The 24,677-nt window shown below is 45.2% G+C and overlaps 1 protein-coding gene across 1 annotated transcript in view; it reads right to left on the reverse strand.

The window, feature by feature from the left end:
- Nucleotides 1–4,115: 4,115 nt before the first annotated feature.
- Nucleotides 4,116–24,677, reverse strand: part of dhx40 (DEAH (Asp-Glu-Ala-His) box polypeptide 40) — a 44,631-nt gene continuing 24,069 nt past the window's right edge. The window contains exons 9-17 of the mRNA XM_063031027.1: nucleotides 24,098–24,280; nucleotides 22,203–22,283; nucleotides 19,102–19,259; nucleotides 16,246–16,360; nucleotides 14,855–14,963; nucleotides 14,615–14,709; nucleotides 8,377–8,446; nucleotides 6,092–6,308; nucleotides 4,116–5,204 (exon numbers count right to left, since the gene is read on the reverse strand). Of these exons, the coding sequence (XP_062887097.1) occupies nucleotides 5,092–5,204; nucleotides 6,092–6,308; nucleotides 8,377–8,446; nucleotides 14,615–14,709; nucleotides 14,855–14,963; nucleotides 16,246–16,360; nucleotides 19,102–19,259; nucleotides 22,203–22,283; nucleotides 24,098–24,280 (1,141 nt within the window). The 3' untranslated portion in view covers nucleotides 4,116–5,091. The remainder of the gene's footprint in view (nucleotides 5,205–6,091; nucleotides 6,309–8,376; nucleotides 8,447–14,614; nucleotides 14,710–14,854; nucleotides 14,964–16,245; nucleotides 16,361–19,101; nucleotides 19,260–22,202; nucleotides 22,284–24,097; nucleotides 24,281–24,677) is intronic.

Here is a 24,677-nt window from a genome sequence, read left to right on the forward strand (position 1 = left end):
AGAAAAAGCATTTCGGGATGTATATTGTATACATGTCTCTGACCTTTGAACCTTATGTGACATGATGCATGAACCAGAGGTCATAGGTTAAGGGTGAAAGGTGAAGTATTTAAGGGGAACCAGAGGGGGAGCTTCTTCACTCTGAGGTTGATGCAAGTGCGGCACGAGCTGCTGGATCTGGGTTCAATTTCAACATTTAATAGAAGTTTGTATGGAGGCGCTTCTGTCCTCCTTCTACCAACAAGAAGGACAGAAGCACCAAAACTACTGCTTGGATGTTGCCTCCAAGCCACACACTGTCCTTCCCAAACTCCTGGCAGTCTCTCCCTGACAGTATTGTGGGTATACCTTGGACCCAGCGTTACAAGGCGGTAGCCCTTCATCACCTTCTCAAGGACGATCATGGACGAGCAATTAAGTGCTCAATCAGTCTGTAAAGTCCACATCCCTTGAACAAAAAGAGTGAGTTTGTTGAGTTCAACCCATCACCCCTGCATAGGCCGCTGACAACACCTCATCAGATTCCCTGGTCCTGGGCCAATATTTCAAGTTATGCCAGGTGTAGCCCATCTCTTCCTTCCTCTCCCAGGGATGAGGTCTTCAGAGCAACTGCTGGTGCTTCTGTAGCTCTGAGTTTTTATGCCATGGGTTTGCTAGCTTCATGCCCAACCCTCCTCCCTTCACAGCCTGGCTTGGGGCCGACCATGGCGGAATTATTAAAAAGTGAAATGGGCAGTAAATAATTTACCCTGGCTTCCCAATAATCCATTGGTTTATCCTCCCATTATTGCATGTGTAAAGTAACTTCAACTTCTAGCAATACCTGCTCAGACCCAGTCCGAGTGAATCTTGTAGGGGGACTGAGTAAAACGGTAGGACTTTCACTTGTAGTCTGCCATTCATCTGCACCTGGGCTCAGTCGCTGCCAGCGCTCACCGTGGCAGAGTCCCAGAGTCTTTTGCTGTTCCTCCACACCTGGGCTCAGTCGCTGCCAGTACCCAGAGTCTTGGTTCAGTTGTTGCCACGGTGACACCGCGCCAGTCGGTCTTCAGGCTCCTATCTGATGGTCATTACGAGAAGACAGCATGTCCCAGATGGGAAAGGTCTTTAGAGATGGATGCCACCTTCTCGAGACGCCACCTCTTGAAAACATCCTTGGTGATGGCAGTCCTTAAGGTCGGAAAACATTCCAAGGGATTTCACATAGTCTGTCCAGAAAAGATTTTCCATCAAGTCACATAAACATTTATTGTTGTATATATCAAACTCTGGAACATCTGGAAAGATAGATCTGTGAGCACTGACACCAGGATACGCCTCCTCAAGAGTCTCGTCTGGCCAGTAACCCTATACGGCTGTGAAACATGGACCCTCAAAGCAGCTGATGAAAAGAGGTTGACAGCATTTGATTTGTGGACATACAGACGGATCCTCAGGGTATCATACATTGAAAGGAGATCCAGCAATTTCATCCTAGAAGAGATTGGCACAAAACCAATACTTCTGGAAACCATTATCCAAAGGAAACTTCACTATTTTGGGCACATCTCAAGCACTGATGACACACTGGAACGCACTGTGCTTGAAGGTAGAGTAGAAGGAAACCGCTCCCAAGGCAGACGGAGGACAACCTGGATTGACAACATCAAGAAGTGGACCAGCCTCACCACCAGAGATGCAAGAGGTTTGACTGCCGACAGACCGCAGTGGAAGAAAGTGGTCACTGAGGCTCTGGCAGAGGATGGCACATGATGACGATGATGATTTCGACTTGTTTATTCTCCTGCCTGACTTGCTGAGTTCATCCAGCATTCTGCGTGTGTTGCTCAAAATTTTACATGAAGTCACATAAACATGTATTATTATATATAGCAAATGACACAACACTGTAAGTATTTAGTCAATAAATAACTTTTAGTGCAATCACTGTTGTTATGCATGAAGCACAGGAGTAAATTTGCTTACTAGAAACACCAACAAGCAACCACTTACAGGACGGTGCAAAGGTGTTAGGCACATCTGTATAGCTAGGGTGGTTAAGACTTTAGCACAGTACTGTGTTTGTCAAAGTGAAGCGGAGGGCGGGTTTGTAAACCTGGCAGGAGCCAAGGATGTTGGGAAAGGTGAGGGTGGAGTGCCATGGGAGGGGTGTGGGACAGGTGGCAGAGAAGGAGGGCCGGGGGTGGGTGTGGCGTGGGTGCAGACACACCCAGCCCTGAGACACCAGGTAAGGTCATTTGATTCCAAACAATTGGCTTATTAATTGTCACAAAATGTCCCTCTGATCCTTCCTGCTCCCTCCCTTCCCCTCTTCCCAACCATGATTCTCCTCTCCTTGTCCCCATCCTCTCTCAGTCCACAATAGAGAATCATATCAGAATCAGGTTTATCATCACTCACATGTCATGAAATGTTTTTTTTTTGCAGCAATAAAGTACTACAGTACTGTGCAAAAGTCTTAGACACACACACACTTTTATATATATATCCAGGATGCCTAAGGCTTGCACAGTACTGTAATAATGATCATGTCAACCATTTATTAGTGATATTGCCCTGGTCACTGCGGAGAACTCCCTTTCTCCTTCTCAAAATAATGATGTGGAACACTTGAAGAGTCCTGATGAAGGGTCTCAGCCTGAAAATGTCCTCTGTTTAATCCTCTCTATAGATGTTGCCTGACCTGCTGAGACCCCCTGCTTTTTGTGAGAGTTGCCATGGAAGAGTTTTGCTTTTCTCCACACTCATCAAACAGAGTCTCAGTTTACCATGTCTCCAATGACAATGCCGCATTGCTGCTGAAGCATTGGCCCAGGAATCTTGTGCTCCAACCTCTGGAGTGAAACCCAGACCCGACGCCTTCCAATTGTACCAGCCACGCAGGTGCAGCACAAAGAGCACTGTCAGTGGCCACTCTTCAATGAAAAAGAGAAGTGCTGGCTCAGGGAGACTGCAAATACTAGAACCTGAAGCAGCAAACAATCTGCTGGAGAAACTTGGTGTCCAGCAAGATCTGTGAGAGGAAAGGAACAGTTGATGCTTCATGTCGAAACCCTGCATCAGTACTGAAAGAACAGGTTACTAAGTAATTCCAAATACTGAGCCCTATAAACTTCACTGTTTACAGCATTATCTTTGAATACTTTTTAAAAATTTAGATCAAAATATATAGTTGTTCATTGTCCCTCTCTAACCACACCTTGAGAGCAAATACTAATCTTATTGATCCTCATGAAGGGTCTCGACCCAAAATGTCAACGGTTTCCCTCCGTAGGTACCGCCTGACTCACTGAGCCTCTCTGTAGGTACAGTCTGACCCACTGAACCTCTCCGTAGGTACAGTCTGACCCACTGAGCCTCTCCGTAGGTACCGCCTGACCCACTGAACCTCTCCGTAGATACAGTCTGACTCACTGAGCCTCTCCGTAGCTACAGTCTGACCCACTGAGCCTCTCCGTAGCTACAGCCTGACCCACTGAGCCTCTCCGTAGGTACAGCCTGACCCACTGAGCCTCTCCGTAGGTACAGTCTGACCCACTGAGACTCTCCGTAGGTACAGTCTGACCCACTGAGCCTCTCCGTAGGTACAGTCTGACTCACTGAGCGTAGCTACAGTCTGACCCACTGAGACTCTCCGTAGGTACAGTCTGACCCACTGAGCCTCTCCATAGGTACAGTCTGACTCACTGAGCTGCTCCAACATTTTGTGTGTTTTGCTCTAGATTTCCAGCATTTACAGAAACCTGTGTGTCTCTGATTAAACAAATCAGAGTCCGGATTTCACTGGAGGAAAGGAGACTTGTAACCATTTAGAGAACTTGGTCAAAAGTTCATGAATGTGAATGTTGGCAGAGATGAGAGCGGGGCCTTGCTGATAGAATTCCCAGTCAAGGTCAGGCGTTATAGATCAAGGAAGGATCCATTATCCGGTTGTGCTACAGAACCCATATCCTTGACCGGCACAAGTGAATTAAGAAATTTATGAAGTATTTTATAATAAACCACACAAAAATCATACATTGTATCCTCAGTGGTATCAGGCCTGCTTGCTCCAGTGGTGAAAGGGACAGTTCCAAGTTTAAAACTCCAATAATTTCAACTGTTGCGGATTAAGGGTTGCATCTCATTTTATTAAAAATAAAACATTACAAAAGTTACCTTAAAGTATATTTTTTCATAATTTATAAAAAGTTATACAAATAAATCAGACAAAAGTGATTCACTTAACACAGCATCTATTCATACACCACTCTGAATGGCTCCGTATTTCATCAATCCTCTTTCTCCCACTTCCCTGGAGTCCGACAGGACGGTGCACCATCGAACATGTAGTTCCGATCACCAAACCATGAAACCAACAGTAAAGGTAAGTCAGATGTGAAGTACCTCTGTGCAGTGTTTCTCTAACCTGGTTAAAGTATTCAGATGGTAACAGGGTCACATTTCATGAGCCATAACAATGGGGCCTTTAGGTAACAACATCCAATATTATTAATTTGTAAGTTCTGGAGCTTTAAGATGGTTTTCATCTGCGGAAAAGGATTTAAGATTCAGCTCATATTTCTCGATAAAAGGGCTAGAATATTTGCGTGTGGTCTGTCAATATTTGCTGAAGTAACCGAGTCACAGAAACAGGCCCTTTGGCCCATCTAGTCCATGCCAAACTATTCATCTGCCTAGTCCCACTCACCTGCACCCAGACCATAACCCCTCTATGTCATGTGTACTCCCTGACACAGCGACAGCAGTATAATCACAGTGTGATGAATTGACAAATGTACATTATGATTGTAAATACTAGTCCTTGAGATAGGTTGGTGGGGGATAATTGGATCCTCAGACTGACAGGTAAATCCTGTGCCAGTGTCTGATAGTCGCTCCCCCACATTCCAACACCACCACTTGCAAAGTATTCATATTCTCAATTCCACAATGCTTCAAGAGATTTGCCTTTAGCCCCTGCGGAAATGTAATCCCCCCTCTACCAAGACCGAAAAAGGGTCTGAACTTGCACCCCATGCGCCTCCCGGTCCGGGATTGGGGTCATGGTGCCTGTCCGGTGACAACCTTGCTCCAGCCTCACTGCCCCACCTAGTTCTGTGCCTTGTCCAGCTTGCGCTGAAGGTATCGAGCCCGAGCATCTGATATGGACTTCTCATCGTTCCTCTTTTCCAGCTTCCTCAGAACTTCTTCCAGAGCTTCCTCTGCAAGAGGGGGAGAGAAGGAGGGAAGGTCAAATACCCTTATTTAAAACCAGAAAGCAGCAGAGAGCTCAAATGGGAAATAACTCCTTCAGTTCTGATGCTTGTAAACCATACAAGGTCAATACCTAAGGATTTGCAGGGGTTAGCACATCACCTTACAAGGCCAGCTGTAAGACTGGGGTTCGATTCCTGCTGTAGTCTGTACATCAGATAGTGAAAGAGCAGTGGGTGCCTGGAATGCACTGCCTGTGATGGTGGTGTGGGCGTCTTCAAGAGGCTCATAGATAAGAAGCTGACGACGTACAAAATGGAAGGAATGGACCTTTATGCAGGCAGAAGTGATTACTTTGGTTGTAGGCAGAAGGGATTAGTTTAGGTCGGCATTGGGTGGAGCAACACAGTAGCGTAGCGGTTAGTGCAACACGATTACAGCGCTAGTAACCTGGGTTCAATTCCGCTGTTGTTTGTAAGAAGCTTGCACGTTCTCCCCGTGACTGCATGGGTTTCCTCCCAAATTCCAAAGACATATGGGTTGGTGGGTTAGTTGGTCCACGGATGTAATTGGGTGGTACAGGCTTGTTGGGCTGAAAGGACCTGTTAACGTGCTGTATCTCTAAATAATTTAAAAATGATTAAATGATCTGATTTGTCTGGCCAGAGGCTTGTACTGTTCGATGTTCCATGTTTAAGAAGGCAACTCATTTTCTGGAGAGTAACCATGGCAACCAATACTGGCCCTGCCAGTAGCACCCACGATGTGAGAAATGTCACCAAAGGCTCAGGGATGTTGAACACGCTCTGCATTGATGGCGATGAGAGATCATAACTCAACGAAGGTCACTCTCCCCAAGTGAAGACAGGAGGAGGTGGTGGTGGCAGATGCTCACCTGATGTTCTTTTGCTCTGCTGCTGTCGGCCCACGTCTCTGGGCCCCTCATCCCTCGCCACACTGCTCAGCTGGTACACATCCACTTCGTGCAGCTTGGGCAGCAGATCCTTCACCCACTCGTAACGAATGGGGCACAGAGTCCGCATGTAGATCTTGGACGTGACCATGACATCGTGAAAAATAACCCAATCAAGTTGGTTCTCCTGGTCAAACAGCTGAAAACAGAATACAAGGGTGAGGCTTCATTTTCAATCATGTTCGACTTTGCCCCTTAGTATAATGTAACATCCTCAGGGAGAATCAACTGGTTGCCTCATTATAGGAAGGATGAGGAAGGATGCAGAGATATATCAGGACGCTATCTGGATTAGAGAGCATGTCTTATGAGGAAAGGTTGAGGAACTAGGGCTTTTCTTTTTGGAGTGAAGGAGGATGAGGTGACTGGATAGAGGTGTATAAGATGGTAAGAGGCATAGACAGAATGGCTAGCCAGAGACATTTTCCCAGGGTGGATATGGTTCATACAAGAGAATGTCATTTTAAGAGGGTAGTGAGTGTGTGGAATGAGCTGCCAGCGCAAGTGGTGCATGTGAGCTCGATTTCAACACTTAAGAGAAGTTTGGATAGGTATGTGCATGGTAGGGGTATGGAGGGTTATGGTCCGAATGCAGGTAGATGGGAGTAGGTTTAGAACGGACAAGATGAGCTGAGGGGCCTGTCTCCGTGCCGTACTTTTCTATGACTCTATGATTGGAGGGAAGTATAGTGGGGACGTCAGAAGTAGTTTTTTTGTTTACACAGAGTGTAGTGGATATGTGAATTGTGCTGCTGGGGTGATGGTAGAGGGAGATACATTAGGGACATTCATAAAAAACTCTTGGATAAGCACATGGATGAAAGAAAAATTGAGGGCTATGTGGGAGGAAAGGTAGGATTAACCTTGGAGTAGGTTAAAAAGTTGACATTTTTGAGGCCGAAGGGCCTGTACTGTGCTCTACTGTTCTATGTTATATGTTCTACTGTCCTAGAAATGGACTCTTCCCATCTTTAAACTACCCCAATCTGTCACGCCCTCCAGTCTGGTCTTCAATAATTCCCCAGTTCTTTTGCTCCATCACTGCCTGCTGTGCTTTAGTGGTCTGTACCGTCTCTCCACCACCAGGACTCAGGGGGTGAGGGCACAGGGTGGGATTCATTGTGTTTAATTCAACAAACACAATTCAGTAGATGCAGACAAGCATATGGTGTTGCAATTTGGGAGGACAAACCAGGGTAGGACTTACTCCGAGGAGTACCATAGAACAGAGGGATCTGGGAATATAGACCCATAATTCCTTGAACGTGGCATCACAGGTAGAAGAGAGTCATAAAGCGAGCTTCTGGCACGTTGGTCTTCATAAATCAATGCACTGAGTACAAGAATTGGGATGTTATGTTGAAATTGTATGAGACGTCGGAGAGGTATAATTTGGAGTATTATTTCTGGTCACCAACATACAAGAAAGATATCAATCAGATTGAAAGAGTACAGAGAAGATTTACAAGGACGTTGCCAGGACTGGAGGTCCTGAGTTATAAGGAAAGGTTGAATAGGTTCGGACTATTCACTGGAGTGTAGGAGAATGAGGGGAGATTTGACAGAGGTATACAAAATTATGAGGGGAAATGCAAGCAGGCTTTTCTACTGAGGTTGGGTGAGACCAGAACTAGAGATCATAGGTTAAGGGTGAAAGGTGAAATGTTTAATGGGAACATGGGGGGGAGCTTCTTCACTCAGACGGTGGTGAGAGTGTGGAACGAGCTGCCACCGGAAGTGGTTGATGTGGGTTTGATTTCAATACTTAAGAGAAGTTTGAATGCGCATATGGATGGGAAGTGTGTTGTTCAATTACACGTTGATGGGACCAGGCAGAATAATAGTATAAAAGTTTGGCACAGACTAGATGGGCCAAAGGGTCTGTTTCTGCGCTGTAGTGTTTGACAATGCTCTAGAAGTACCATGGCTTTACTCTATTGAGGGATGGGCGGTGTGCAGCATTGTTGTTCGGTTGCCTGATTATTCAGTGGGTGAAGACACCCATAGGCAGAGGAGATGTCAGCCAAGAGGGTCTAGGCATCAGCTGAGCCAGGGAGATGCAATAACCAACAGGTTCCTGTCTATGTTCACTCCCAGTGGGACAAGCTCGGGTTCAGCTGTCAATATCAACCGCCTGTGTCCCACCTGCTGGAAAACATGCAGGCAGAATTAAACTGGAGACATAAACACTGTAAACAGCTACATACGACAGAGGAAGGGTGGATGTGGACAACTGATCCATGACCATCCATCGTGTGAAAGGCTTTACCGACAGACCTGCAAAGAAATAGGACATATTACTTTATGTGACCATATGAGGTCCATCAATGAAAAGTATCCAGGCACCAGGAAGCCCGAATCAATGTTAGGACTCGTGGAGATTATTCCATGTCTTCCGCCCCACTGGACTAATCAGCTCCCATACTGTAAACAGACACCAGATTTCTCTACACAACCAAATGTCTCTGCTGACAAATTACTCCCCGTAGCAACACAAGTCAAGGTGCTACTGAGTGACGAGGGCGTTTGGTCCTGTTCCTGCACCAATGTTCAGATGCTTAGCTGCTGAGATTAAACAAGCCCAGGGCTTGCTGGCAGCAAAAATCCTTCATGAAATACAAGTAGTTCTGCTAGAACCATATCGTTGCATTCCTCAGAAACCTTAGAATTGGGTTTCAAAAACAATTGTGACAATGGGAAAATAGGGGGGGGGGCTAATTCATGCAGAATTTTCATGTACCTTTCAAGAGTCTCTTAAAACACCCTATTGTATCCGCGTGTGGAGGTTCAGAGGGATCTTGGAGTCCAAGTTCATAGGACACTCAAAGCTACTGCGCAGGTTGACTGTGTGGTTAAGAAGGCATACAGTGTATTGGCCTTCATCAACCGTGGGATTGAGTTCAAGAGCTAATAGGTATTGTTACAGCTATATAGGACCCTGGTCAGACCCCACTTGGAGTACTGTGCTCAGTTCTGGTCGCCTCACTACAAGAAGCATGTGGAAACTATTGAAAGGGTGCAGAGGAGATTTACAAGGCATCTGCCACTTCTCAGCCCAGTTTTGCATCCTATCGATGTCCCGCTGTAACCTTTGACAGCCCTCCACAATATCCCCAACACCTCCAACATCTGCGTCACCAGCAAATTTACTAACACGTCCCTTCACTTCCTCATCCAGGTCATTTATAAAAATCATGAAGAGAAGGGATCCCAGAACAGATCCCTGAGGCACACCACTGGTCACCGACCTCCATGCAAATATGACCCATCTACAACCACACTTTGCCTTCTGTTGTCAAGACAATTCTGGATCCCATGCCTCCTTACTTTCTCAATAAACCTTGCATGGGGTACCTTATCAAATGCCTTGCTGAAATCCATATATATCTACTGCTTGACCTTCATCAATATGTTTAGTCACATCCTCAAAAAATTCCATTAGGCTCGTAAGGCAAGACCTGCCTTTGACAAAGCCATGCTGACTATTCCTAATCATATTATGCCTCTGCAAATGTTTATAAATCCTGCCTCTCAGGATCTCCTCCATCAACTTACCAACCACTGAAGTAAGATCTCACTGTATAATTTCCAGGGGTATCTCTACTCCCTTTCTTGAATAAGGGAACAACATTTGCAACCCTCCAGTCCTCCGAAATCTCTCCGTCCCCATTGATGTTGATGCAAAGATCATTGCCAGAGGCTCAGCAATCTCCTCCCTTGCCTCCCACAGTAGCCTGGGGTATATTTCACCCAGTCCCGGTGACTTATCCAACCTGATGCTTTCCAAAAGCTCCAGCACATCCTCTTTCTTAATGTCTATATGCTCATGCTTTTCAGTCTGCTGTATGTCATCCCTACAATTGCTAAGGTCCTTTTCCGTAGTGAATACTGAAGCAAAGTATTCATTAAGTACCTCCGCTACCTCCTCTGATCCATACACACTTTCCCACTGTCACACTTGATAGGTCTTATTCTCTCACGTCTTATCCTCTTGCTCTTCACATACTTGTAGAATGCCTTTGGGTTTTCCTTAATCCTGTCCGCCAAGGCCTTCTCATAGCCCCTTCTGGCTCTCCTAATTTCATTCTTAAGCTCCTTCTTGCTAGCCTTATGATTTTCTAGATCTCTATCATTATCTAGTTTTTTGAACCTTTTGTAAGCTTTTCTTTTCTTCTTGACTTGATTCTCAACAGTCTTTGTACACCACGGTTCCTGTACCCTACCATCCTTTCCCTGTCTCATTGGAACATACCTATGCAGAACGACATACAAATATCCCCTGAACATTTGCCACATTTCTGCAGTACATTTCCCTGAGAACATCTGCTCCCAGTTTATACTGCCAAGTTCCTGCCTGATGGCTTCATATTTCCCTTATTCCAATTAAATGTTTTCCTAACTTGTCTTCTCCTATCCCTCTCCAATGCTATGGTAAAGGAGATAGAATTGTGATCACTATCTCCAAAATGCTCTTCAGAGACCTGACACCTGACCAGGTTCACTTCCCAATACCAGATCAAGTACAGCCTCTGCTTTTGTAGGCCTATCTACGTATTGTGTCAGGAAACCTTCCACCCCCACTAAACCCCTTGGCTCTAGGGAGATACCAATCAATATTGGGGAAATTAAAATCTCCCATCACAACAACCCCGTTATTATTGTACTGTTCCAGAATCTGTCTCCCTATCTGCTCCTCGATGCCTCTGTTACTATTGGGTGGTCTATAAAAAACACCCAGTAGAGTTATTGACTGTTTCTAATTTCCACCCACAGAGACTCTGTAGACAATCCCTTCATGACTTCTTCCTTTTCTGCAGCCATGACACTATCTCTGATCAACAGTGCCAAGCCCCCATCTCTTTTGCCCCCCTCCCTGTCCTTTCTGAAACATCTAAACCCTGGCCCTCTAAGTAGCCATTCCTGCCCTGAGTCATCCAAGTCTCTGTAATGGCCACAACATCGTAGCTCCAAGTATTGATCCACGCTCGAAGCTCATCTGCTTTGTTCATGATGCTTCTTGCATTAAAACAGACACATCTCAAGCCAGCGGTCTGAGCATATCCCTTCTCTAGCACCTGCCTACCCTCCCTCTCACACTGCCTACAAGCTTTCTTTATTTGTGAGCCAACCGCCCCTTCCTCCATCTCTTCAGCTCGGTTCCCACCCCCCCAGCAATTCTAGTTTAAACTCTCCCCAACAGCATTAGCAAACCTCCCTGCCAGGATATTGGCTATAATTTTTTCTCAATGTATTTTGTTACTCCAAGATAAAAATGCTTAAGGCTATATATGCTTCAGTGCTGATGAAGGGTTTCAGCCTGAAATGTCGACTGATTATTCCCCTCTACAGTCTTTGCCAGTCCTGCTCTGTTCCTCCAGCATTTTGTATGTATTGCTCAAGATTTCCAGCGTTTGCAGAACCTTTTGTGTTTAAGGCTACATATTACGTTGTTTGATAGAGATTAGTTCTGATTTCTTAAGGTTGTTATAGCCGAGCTTGGTAATAGGAACAAGCTCCCACTACCTATTAAATGCTCCCAATAACATGGATCTCAAATAGCCTCTGACAACCAAGTCCAGCTCCTGGCCTTCATGCGTGACTTGGCTACTAAGCCTGGTGGAACCATTTCTACTGACAGGAGAAGGGGAAAAGGTGGGTTACCGGTGCCTTGCTTTGGGCAGATGGGGCTTGTCAGCTGTGGTTCACTGCTCATTTAGGAGAAGGAAAACTGTGATGTCAAACCTCCACTGCCTTGCAGCTAAACCCACTCATGCAGAAGGCTTTGGGAGTAAATCCCCACGGGAAGAATCTGCAGCTGGAGTCCCTAAGGCAGTCCTGCACTGCACTCAGTGCTGACTGGCAACTCCTGCCACGCTGCTGGTACCAGACTGTATCGGTCTCTGCCCTTTCTTTGGATTCATCAGATGCGTGGAGCGAAAGAGAATGCCACACGGGCAACAGCTTGCTCTCCATATTGTACTGCCCAGGCTTGCGTATCCGGACAGCTAGGACGCAATATCCGTGGTCAACTATGAACGACGGAGGCCTTAGAGATGGGTTCCACAAGTGTCAATGGAAGCAATTGCTTGGCAATTTCCAAAGAAATTCTCTTAAGTCGCCTCCAGCAGTGAAACTGGTAGCCTGTGTACTTAAGAGACAATGACGTCTGATTACTACGGGGCTATGTCCTGATCAAAAATGTGTATTTGTAATAACCAATTTGCCTGCATAATACAAACAGTGCTCTCTAATCCATCAATCAGTTTATATGCAATTCACATTTTAAATGTTCTAGCAGAATTTTCTGTGAGTTAGGTGATCAGTAAGAGGAGAGTGGGACCATAGAGAAAAGCCCAAAACATGCCAAAATTTTTGCACCAGGATTCAGACAAACCACTGCTAACGACAGGGCTTTCCACCAACACCTGCTACTCATACCAACTACCACACTTGAGCTAAAGTAACTGGTGTGGGCAATAACGAGATAAAATGCATAAGTCATACAAGTGAGCAGATTTGGGCCCCTAATCTTAGAAAGGATGTGCTGAAACTGGAGAAGGTTCAAAGGAGTTCACAAAAATGATTCCAGGATTGAACAGCTTGTCATATGAAGAGCGTTTGATGCCTCTGGGCCTGTATTCACTAGAATTCAGAAGAATGAGGGATGACCTCATTGAAACCTATTAAATGTTGTTTCCTATGGTGGGAGAGTCTAAGACCAGAGGACACAGCCTCAGAATAGAGGGGCTTCCTTTTAGAATGGAGATGAGGAGGAATTTTGTTAGCCAGAGAGTGATGAATCGGTGGAATCCATTGCCACAGGCAGCTGTGGAGGCCAACTCTGTATGTATATTAAGGCAGAGGTTGATAGATTCTTGATTGGGCAGGGTAGGAAGGGGTACAGGGAGAAGACAGCAGAGTGGGGTTGAGAAGAACAATGGATTTGCCATGATAAAACGGCAGATGGACCTAACGGCCTAATTCTGCTCCTATATCTTGTGGTCTAAGTGATCAATTACCCCTGCGGGTTCTTTTACCTTAAGCTCTCTGATCAATTCTGGCTCATTGCAAAACACCCAATCAGAATAGCTGATCCCTGAGTGGGCTCAACCATCGGCTCTAAAAAGCCATCTTGTAGGCATTCTAGAAATTTCACATCCTGGAATCCAGCACTAACCTGATTTTCCCAATCTACCCACATACTGAAGTCCCCAATGACTATTGTAACATTGCCCTTTTAGCATGCATATTTTTAATCTCCTGTTGTTATTTGTAGGCCACACCCTTGCTACGGTTTGGGGGGGTCTGTATACAACTCCCATCAGAGTCTTTTTATCTTTGTAGTTCCTTAGCTCTGTCCACAATAATTCAAAACATTCTGACCCTATGTCACCTCTTTCTAATGATTTGATTTCAGTTTTACCAACAGAGCACCACCGCTCTGCCTTCCTGCCTGTCCTTTCAATAAAATGTGTATCCCTGGTCATTAAGCTCCCAGCTATGATTCTGTGATGCCTACAACATCATGCACTAATACCGGCCGGTTTAGCGAGCAGAGTGGCGGACACCCCTGCTGAAATCTGGAGGAAAACACACAGAGGATGCAGAGAGGGATCACAAAGTCAAGGAAAGAGGACCGGGTCGAGACAACAGAGACTTATGGAGAAGAGGAGTTCGGTAGGTAATAAAATGGACGAGTTCACGACGCTAGCCAGGTGTTTGAGAACATTTTGGGAGTGCAGTGTTATGTGCTTCACTGGAACAGGGCTGCACGAGGACATTCCCAATCAAAACTTCTCCATGGATGGCTTCCAGACCGTTCCGGCTGACCGGAAGTGCACTGAGAGCGGTAAGCGTGAAGGAGTTGGGTGCTTACTGTTCTGGCTAACAACGGATGGTGCAATCCGGGGTATATTACGATCGAGGAATGTGTTTGCAGACTGGATATTGAACTTTTTACTGTTGGACTTCGGCCACATTCCACCGAGATACAACACTGGGCGGCACGGGAGGTCGTTCTTGCCTGTGGCCATCGAACGTGCAGCTCCTCCCGTGGAGGGTCAGACACCCTGAGCCAATAGACTGGTCCTGGACTTATTTTCCATCTGGCATAGTTTGCATTTTGTTGTTTGATTGTTTGTGGTATTTGTATTGCTATATTTACGCTCTATAATTGGTTAGTGTGGCTGTAATGAAACCCAATTTCCCTCGGGATTAATAAAGTATATCTATCTATCTAGACCTGCCAATCTGTAACTGTGCTGCAAGTTATTCTACCTTATTCCGTATACTGCACGCATTCAAATGCAACACCTTCAGTCCTGTATTCACCCTTTTTGATATTGTGCACCTTTTACCCTGAAGGTATATATGACAAATAAAGCTAATCTTTACGAAGATTCCCCAGACAAGAGACAAAGAGACTAGGGCTGAAACACTAATTACCTTCTGGCAACATTGGAGAAATATCCAACACACAAACATCTCCTCAGCAGCTCATTCTTGGAGCCACTGTACGTCTCTGAGGGAAAGTCCTTTCTCTGTAAATAACAACAGGGACGTCATTCTGGAGTTGCGCCCAAAAGGATGGGAGAGCAAGGAGAACGAGAGATGCAGTGGGAAAAGGTGAAGGAGAAAGCATTTTAAATTGCAATTCAAGAAATGTAAACTCTTGGGCACACGAACCTGTTTCATTTTCCTGAGTATCTCCTGGAGTTGGGTCTCCACACTAAACGCAGTCTTCATCGCTCGCCAGTGGAGCCAGTATTTTCGGCACCAGGAAGATGGGGAGTCACTGCGGGGGTGGGGGGGAATATCACACGTGAGTGACAGGAAATATGTGCCAGAAGTGAAAGAAGTGTCCCCAACTTTCATAGGATGACAGCAGTAAACCAGAAGTCATCCATTTCATCAAAGTCACTTGGAGACGATTCTGCTCAATTGCTCACACTTGTGAGCCCAGACACTAAGCACTAAGTCTACTCACGAGCTACGTCACCCACTTCAGAGGTATAAGCGTATAATTTAACCAGTTACTACCAATGCAGGACTGAGGAAGTGTTAAGCTATCAGAGGTGCAATAGTCATAGAGATACAGCAGAGAAACAGGCCCTTCTGTCCACTGATTCCCTGCCGTCCATCAACCACTCACTTACAATAACACTATTTTTTATTTATTTTACCTTGTGCTCATCAACTCCCCCAGATTCTCGCTCACCTACAAATTCAGGATAACTTACAGTGACCAACTAACCAATGAATGTGGTGTGGCAAAGTAGCAGTTAGAGTAACTCTTTACAGAGAGGTATGTACAAGATGTACAAGGACAGCCAGCTCCATTTCCCCAGGGCTCAAAGTCCCCGTCGTGAGAAGTGGAAACGGGCTGAGGCCGGCCAACAAGGTTCTGGTGAAGCTGTATAGGGCAATCTCCTGTACAGCATGATAGTGTAGTGGTTAGCACAACGCTTACAGTACAGGGGAACCGGGTTTAATTCCCACTGCTGCCTGTAAGGAGTTTGTACCTTCTTCCTGTGATGGCATCAGTTTCCCCCGGGTGCTCCAGTTTCCTTCCACAGTCCAAAGACTTGCTGGACGGTAGGTTAATTGTCATTGTAAATTGCCCCGTGATTAGGCTCGGGTTAAATTGGGGGATTGCTGGACGGAGTGTTTCAAAGGGCTGCAAGGGCCTATTCCGCACTTTATCTCAATAAGTAGATAACTTGTAGGAACATTGATGAACTCCAACCTTACCATCGACTTTTGGACAATGGAGACAGGAGGTCACCAATGGCCTATGCTACACTGGCAACTAAGGGCCAAGAAGAAGAGGAAGAAATAGGTAATGCAAGAGGGCTTAATTTTAAGGTGATTGGAGTAAAGTATAGGGTAAGATTGATTTTGGAGTAGGTTAAATCATTGGCACAACATCATGGGCCAAATGACCTGGACTGTGCTGTACTGTTCTATGTTCCAACAGGCCCCCTAACTTTTACATCTCCCAGTCCCAAGCTCTTCAAGAAGATCAAGCTGACCCACACTGCTGAGACCCTCTCCTCAACTTCCCACGTTGGCCATACCTTGCCTTGCATGTCTTGAAGATGTTGAGTAATGTTAAGAAGTCATTGCTGCCGCCAGCCTCCTGAGCCAGCTGCTGGTGCCTCAGCTCAGCTTCCTTCTGCTTGTCTGGGTTCCCTGTTGGGTCAAAGCACTAAACCTCAGTAGCTGTCAGCTCTGCAGCTCAATAAGCCGCCCCACATTTTACAACACTGTGCAGAAGTCTTATATATACATACACAGACATATCTAGGGTGCTTGAGACCTTCGCATAGTACTGCAGTAATTTGATGTACTTTAAATAAATTTATATAATTTTATGTATTACACTGCACTACTGCCACAAAAAAAACTAAACAAATTTCATAACATATGTGAGTGATGATAAACCTGATTCTGATATGGGTCTCTATTGTGGACTGAGAGTAGAAAGGGGACAGGGACTCATGGTTGGGAAAAGGGGAAGGGAGCGGGAAGCACCAGGGAGACATTCTGTAATGATCAATAAACCGATTGTTTGGAATGAAATGACTTTGCCTGGTGTCTCAGGACTGAGTGTGTCTGCACCCGTGCCAACCCCACCCCAGCATTCCTCTGCCACCTGTCCCACACCCCTCCCACGGCACTCCACCCTCACCATTCACAACATCCTTTACTCCTGCCACAATTACAAACTTGCTCTCTGCTCCATGTTGACAGATACCGCACTGTTACTGTTACAAATACTGTACTGCTCTGTGCTCAATGTTCCAACTGGTCAAGCCCCACAGGACTTTAGGGTCCCTTCATCGGCTATTTCTTGGGTTAATACCAAAGATCAGAATCTGAAGGTACATCAGAAGTCCAGAAGTTGAAGCCTGATGGCCCAAAACCTGGATCTACAAGTCTGAAGTCTACTTGAGAAGTTACGAGTCCTGATGACCATGAGTCCACTGGAAGCCTATCCTAGGGTTGGAGGACTGCCCATGTGGGTTGTACGGAGGAAAGGGGCTTCTTTTGCTGAGGTTGTTTTGTTGTTTGTTGTGTTCTGTGTTCTGCCGAGCATCGTGGGTATGCTATGTTGGTGCTGGAATGTGTGGTGACACTTATCGACTTCCCCCAGCTCACCCCTAGGTCCTGCCAGTCAACGCAAACGATGTATTTCACTATATGTTTTGACGTACGTGGGATAAATAAATGAGTCTGAATCTGATTTTTGCACTCAAGGCTCTAATGCTCACTAAGGTGTCTACTGGGGTGGTAAACACTATTCTTCGCACAGAAAACAGGTTAGGGAATCCAAACCGAAGGGTTTCAGCCAGATCTTGCCTGGGCCTGTCCACCCCCAATGCATACAAGCAGCTGCAGTCACTCGACAGTGATCATGACTTGTAACCCAGTCTGACCCAGCTCCCCTCTGAACCAAATGACTGAGGACATCTGTTGCAACACCACTGTCACCCAGGTTCAGCTGATAACAATGCATGATCTACCAAAGTTCATCAGCTTTAACTGGAATCTCAAGGCAACTGCCCACAAGCAAAATCACTGTTGAAACAAATAATTTATGCTCAGTGGCCACTTTATTAGCTACCTCCTGTACCTAATAAAGTGTCTGTTCTTGGTCTTCTGTTACTATAGTGCATCCACTTCAAGGTTTGATGTGTTGTACATTCCGAGATGCTCCTCTGCACACCACTGTTGTAACACCTGGTTATTTGAGTTACTGTCACTTTCCCGGCAGCTTGAACCAGTCTGGCCATTCTCCTCTGACCTCTCATTAAAAAGATGCATTAGCCCACAGAACTGCTGCTCAATGGATTTTTTTTTTGTTTTTTTACACCATTCTCTGTTACTGTTGTACATGAAAATCCCAGGAGATTCTCGAACCACCCTGTCACGCACTGACAATTATTCCACAGTCAAAGTCATTTAAATCATGTTTCTTCCCCATTCTGATGTTTGTTCTGAACAACAGCACAAAGATCTGATCATGTCTGCGTGTTCTTACGTATTGAGTTGCTGCCATGTGATTGGCTGATTAGATATTTGCACTAACAAGGAAGTGTACCTAATAAAGTGGCCTCTGTGTTGGACTAATATAATAGCAATTTGCTGTCATACTGAAGAATGAGCGGACTATCACACACATCCTGCCAGACAGTGATTCAAGACCTGCTCCAGAGACTCGAATAACTAACCTATAGTGGTACTCAACTACTGGAATAACAGAAAAACTGGATGAAGAAGCTTAAACAAGATAGAGTCACAGAACACCACAGCACAGAAACAGGCCCTTTGGCCCATCTAATCTGTGCCAAACTGTTATTCTGCCTAGCCATCCGTCCCTCACCTGGATCATAGCCCTCCAAACTTTTCTATCCATAAACTTATCCAAACTTCTCTTAAACGTTGCAATCAAACCCACGTTCACTATTCCACACTCTCACATTCTCTGAGTGAAGAAGTTCCCCCCTGTGTTCCCCTTAAATATTTCACCTTTCACCCTTAACCGATGACCTCTCACCCAATTTCAGTGGAAAACCCTGCTTGCGTTTACCCTATTTTGTATCCATCTTATCAAAACTCTTCTCATTCTCCTATGCTCCAGGAAATAAAGTCTTCACCTGTTCAACCTTTTCCTCTAAACTCAGGTCTTCAATTAGAAAATAGATTATAAAACAGAATTATTCAAGATCTAGCAGGAGATTCTCTAAGTGACCTGGACTACGTTCTCCCCCTCAATCAAAGCTCAGATTAAGATGGCCACCCATCAGAATGGTCCGAGTGCACACCGTGTAAAATGGCTGACACCTTCACTTGTGTATCACTAACAGCAAGAGCATTGAGAGCACATACTAAAGTGTTGTACAAACCATTTCAAGAACTGCTCCTCTTACCTGGTCGAATGAAAACATTTTCCACAGACAGCATCGCAGCCACTGGAAGCAAAAGGCACTCACAATCCAGTGCAGCTGCTTTAATTAGAGCCCGTGTCATAGGTGGTGGGAGAGGAAATTCCACCATCAGCCGCCCGAGCTTGGTCACACAACCTGCCCTGAGAGAGGGAAGGGGAAAGAAATGACCAGTAAAATCTCTGCAAAGACCAAGACTCCATCAGCCCTCTCAGGTGAAGGTTAAAAATCCCACTAGACCATTGTGAATATAATTGTCATAGGCCACATGGTTACACCATAAGACGAAAGACATTATAAGAGGACTCCAAGCGGACTACAGTAACGGGGTATGAAACCTCCTCTACCCAGCATCCTGTTAGGAAATTTACATTTGTTGGAGAACAAGATTGAGGACCTGGAGGCTGTACTGGAGGGAAATGAGGGATTGCTGCATTTTGTGTTTCACAGGGACATGGCTCACTCCAGACATGAACGATTCGCAATCAAACCCAATGGCATCTCAATAGAACAACGTACCAAACTGCTGATTTGAAGAAACCAAGGGGTGGGGGCTTGTGTTTCATGATAAACACTTTATGGTGCTCGGACACAATGGTCTTGTTACACTCTTATTCTGCCTGATCCGGAGCAACTAATGATTAAGTGTCAACCATTCTACTTACAAGAGTTCTCCTCCGTAATCCTGACTACAGTTCACATACTGCCAATAGTCAATGTTAAGCAAGCACTCAAGGTACTGAAGGCCACCATCAGCAAACAAGAAACATCCTACCTAAGTGCCTTTCAAATCATTGCCGGGAGCTTCAATCAAGCTTATTTGAAAAAAACTCTCTGCCCAATTATCATCAACATATTATTTGGAATACCAGGGGTTCCAACACATTTGACCAACATGATACTAACATAAGGTACACCTACTGTTCGATCCCTAAACCACATTTTAGGAAATCTGATTATTTGTCTTCTTCCTACCTGCATACAGGCTGAAAGGCAAGGCTCCAGAAGCAAGGACAATGAAGGGGTAGTCACAGGAGGCAGAGCAGAGGCTATAAGAATGCTTGGAGTTGGTAGACTGGACCATATTCAAGGATTTATTAGAGGATCTGAATGAATACACCATGGTTGTCACGGACTTTATAAAAAGAATCATTCAGTCATCTCCAACCAGAAGCCCTGGATGAATCATGAGATCTGCAGTTTGCTGAGGGCCAGATCAGTAGCATTCAGATCTGGTGACCAAGAGGTCCAAGTACAATCTACAGAAAGTCACCTCACATGCAAAGTGGCAATTCTGGATGAAACTTGAATCACTGAAGAATGCTCGACAGCTGTGGCAGGGCTGGAATGCTATCACCTCTTATAATGTAAAATTAAGCAACGTAGGTGACAACAAGGTTTTGCTCCCAGATGAGCTCAATGCCCTTTATTCTCACTTTGACCATCAACTCATGGAGGCATCTTCACAAACTCCCAGGGTCCTCAATGACCCTATGATTTCAGTCTCCGAGGTTGAAGCACGAGTTTCCTTCAGTAGGGTAAACCCATGGAAAGCATCCGGATCAGATGGGATACCTGGCCAAGTATTAAAGACCTGTGCTGGTCAACTGTTGGAGTGTTCACTGAGATCTTTAACCTCTCACTTTGGGAGTCTGAGGTACCAAGCAGATTTCAATTATACCGGTGTCTAAGAAGTATGTGATAACCGGCCTCAATGACTATCATCCAGTAGCACTTACACCCATCGTGATGAAGTGTTTTGAGACATTGGTGATGAAACATCTGGGCAACAAAGATGCATACACTAGATGCTCTTTATTGACTACAACTGGGCATTCAATACCATCATCCCCTGAATACTAATCAATAAGCTTCAAGACCATACCTCCCTGTGCAATTGGATCCTCGATTTCCTCACTTGCAGACCCCAGTCAGTTCAGATCGGCAATAATATCTCCTCCAGGATCTCCATCAGCACAGGTGCACCACAAGGCTGTGTGCTTACCCCCTGCTCTGTCGCTTGACACTTACAACTGTGGCTCAACATAACTCCAATATCATATTCAAGTTTACTGACGATACCACTGACATAGCCAAATCAAAGGTTGTGATGAATCAGCATATAGGAAGGAGATTGAAAATTTGGCTGAGCAACCTTTCACTCAAAGTCAGCAAAACCAAGGAATGGTTATTGACTTCAGGAGGAGGAAAATGGATGTCCGTGAGCCAGTCCTCACCAGATGATCAGAAGTGGCGAGGGTCAGCAACTTTAAATTCCATGGTGTTATCATTTCAGAGAGCCTAGCACACCACCAGGTTTAAAAAAAATTACCCCTCAGCCATCAGACTCTTAAACCAAAGGGGTTAACTTCACTCAATTTCACTGAAATGTTCCCACAACCTATGGACTCACTTTCAAGGATTATTCATCTCATGCTCTCAATATTTATTGTTTATTTATTTACTATTAATATTTCTTTCTTTTTGTATCTGCATAGTTTGTTACCTTTTGCACACTGGTTGTCTGCCCTGTTGGCGAGGTCTTTCATTGATTCTATTATGGTTCTTGGATTTATTGAGTATGCCCACAAGAAAATGAATCTCTGGGTTGTATACGGTGACATATATGTACTTTGACAATACTTTATTTACTTTGAACTCATGCTGGCGCCCAAAGCGTGGTGCCACTTGCGGGCTGCCTCCCACACATCCTCAGACTGTGTTGGTCATTGACACAAATGATGCAGTTCACTGTATGTTTCAATATAAAGATGACAAATAAATCTAATCTTTAATCCTGTAAGGGGATGATGAAGGCAGGTTCAATTTGCCTCAGATTTGCGTTATACAGGAGGGATTAACAATAAATAATAATTTTTTAATTTAAGAGGAAACATCATAACTACAACAGATTGCTTAGCAAGAGAACTGTAACATGCTGGTGTGGCTTATTTCCTTTAGATAGTACAGTCGGAGGTTGTGGGCTCGAACTCAACTCCGGGGCACATCCTGTGCAGTATTGCGGGAGCAGCACAATATATTCTTCTGACCGGTTGCCTAAATGATTGGGTCTCTCATTCACCCACCTGTCAATGGCATCATTCTGGTAAAGCTGTTTCAGTGCCTCCAGGATGTGTCTCTCCTCCGGCCTGTCAAGGTATGAGAACCTGGAGAGCAACCAGAAGATCCTCAATTAGGAGATGAGAGATTGCACCTCGATCCATGATGGACTGAACTGCAGACTGGTGGAGGAAAGGTTCACCTTAAGTTTAATTGAGTTGGCCTCAAGGGAGACCAATATCCTTGCAGACAGGTTTGCTAGAGCTGTTGGGGAGGGTTTAGTCTAATTTGGCAGGGGGATAGGAACTGGAGTGACAGGGCTGAGGATAGGGCAGTTGGTGTACAACTAGATGCAGTGTCGTGAGACTGTGAGGAAGAACAGGCAGATGATAAGACAAAATTGCAATCAGTGGGATGAGTTGAAATGTAACGGGGGGGCAAAATCAAAAAGGATGATGAATACAGGACTGTTATATTTGAAGGCATGAAGCGCACACAGCAAGGTAAATGATCTTGTAGCGAAGTTAGAGATTGGCAGGTATGACATTGTGGACATCACTGATTTGTGGCTGAAAGAAGATCACAGCTGGGAGCTTAACATCCAAGGATACACACTGTATCGACAGGACAGGCGAGCAGACAGAGTGGGTGGGGTGGCTGTGTTGATAAAAAATGAAATCAAATCCTTAGGAAGAGGTGACATAGGATCAGAAGATGTAGAATCCTTGTGTGCAAATGGGACTAGCTTAGATGGGCATCTTGGTCGGCATGGACTAGTTGGGCCTAAGGGCTGCATAACTAAGTTGCCAGCTACAAGGATTGTCAAAGCAGAGAAAATGTGACAGGCAGAGAGTTTGCTACAAAGGAGAACTCCTGAACTTAGAAAAGCAGACAGGGAAAGGCCATAAGACATAAGAGCAGAATTAGGCCATTTGGCCCATCAAGTCTGCCCTACCATTCCATCATGGCTGATTTATTATCCCTCTCTACTCCATTCTCCCGCCTTCTCTCCATAACTTTTGTGCCGTTGTGGATCAATAACCTATCAAAGTACATTTATTTATCAAAGTTGTATGCATCAAACAATCCTGAAATCTGTCTTCCCCATAGACAGCCACAAGACAAAGAACCAATCCGTTCAAGAAAAACATCAAATCTATCAACCTCTGCTTTAAGCATACCCAATGACTTGGCCTCCACAGCCATCTGTGGCAATGAATTCCACAGATTCACCACCACCAGGCTAAAGAAGTTCCCCCTCAAATCTGTTCCAAAGGGACATTCTTTATTCAGAGACTGGCCCTCTGGTCCTAGACTCCCCCATTATAAGAAACATCCTCTCCACATCCATTCTACCTAGGCTTTTCAGTGATTGGTTTCAATTCTCCTTTGTTCTGATGAATAAAGCTCCAGCCAGCTTGACTTTGCTCTATAACTCAGTCACTCCAATTCTGGCAACGTCCTTGTAAATTTATTGGGCACTCTTTCCAGTTTAATGGCAGCTTCCTTGTAGCAGGGTGAACAAACCTGAGCATAATACTCCCATGTGGCTTTGCCAACATCTTCTACAACTGCAACATTACACTCCAACTTCTATACTCAACGCCCTGACTGATGTAAGCCAACGTGCCAAAATCCTTTCCCACCCCATCTACCTGTGAAGTGCCTTAAAAAGTGTAAACGCAAGAGACTTGGCAGAAATCCAGAGCAACACACACAGAATTCCGGAGGAACACAGAACGTCAAGCAACATCTACGGAGAGGAATAAACAGTCAGTGTTTCAGCCGAGACACTTCATCAGGGCTAAATACCTGGTCTGCTTCACATTTCATCCCTGTGTAGAATTACAAAGGCAAGACAACATCCATCACCTCTGAGGAAGGCAGTTAAAGAGCAGAAATTGTATCTGAACAACGTTACCCAATGACATTGTTGACACCCAGACACTTGAGAGTGAGGACCACCGACGTTAGACTAACTCTCTGGATCTCTGGGACCATGTGATCTGGCATGCACTTTTCCCAGAATTCTTTGCTGTAGATCCTATAACACTTTCCAGCAGACGTCCTCCCAGCTCGACCAGTCCGCTGCATGGCCTCACTCCTGCGGAGGCAACAGGGAGCAGTTAGGCTTTGAACTGGAATAAAACTTTTTAATCTTCAAAAACTTTGGCACCGTACTGAATGCAAATAGATGCAAGTAAAGTTAGAGTGGTGATCATAAGGCTTTAGCTCTTAGAGGCTTCCAAGAAGACAGACTTCACTCAGAGAATGGAATGTTCAAGTTTATTTCCTTCTCTTCGTTATATCTGCTCAGATCGGTTGAGGTGACAGGCAGGAGAGGGCAATGGTCCTCTTGCGGGATGAGGGAGCTGGAATTGATAAACTCCAGATCATTCAGGAGGCTGAAGATGTATAGAGGTAGTTACACCCAAGGTGCAGGATGCAGGAAACTGGGTAACAGTCAGGAAGGGAAAAGGGGTTAAAAAGCCAGTGCAGAG

The sequence above is a fragment of the Mobula hypostoma genome, chromosome 23 (assembly GCF_963921235.1).
Source record: "Mobula hypostoma chromosome 23, sMobHyp1.1, whole genome shotgun sequence".
Classification (NCBI taxonomy): domain Eukaryota; kingdom Metazoa; phylum Chordata; class Chondrichthyes; order Myliobatiformes; family Myliobatidae; genus Mobula; species Mobula hypostoma.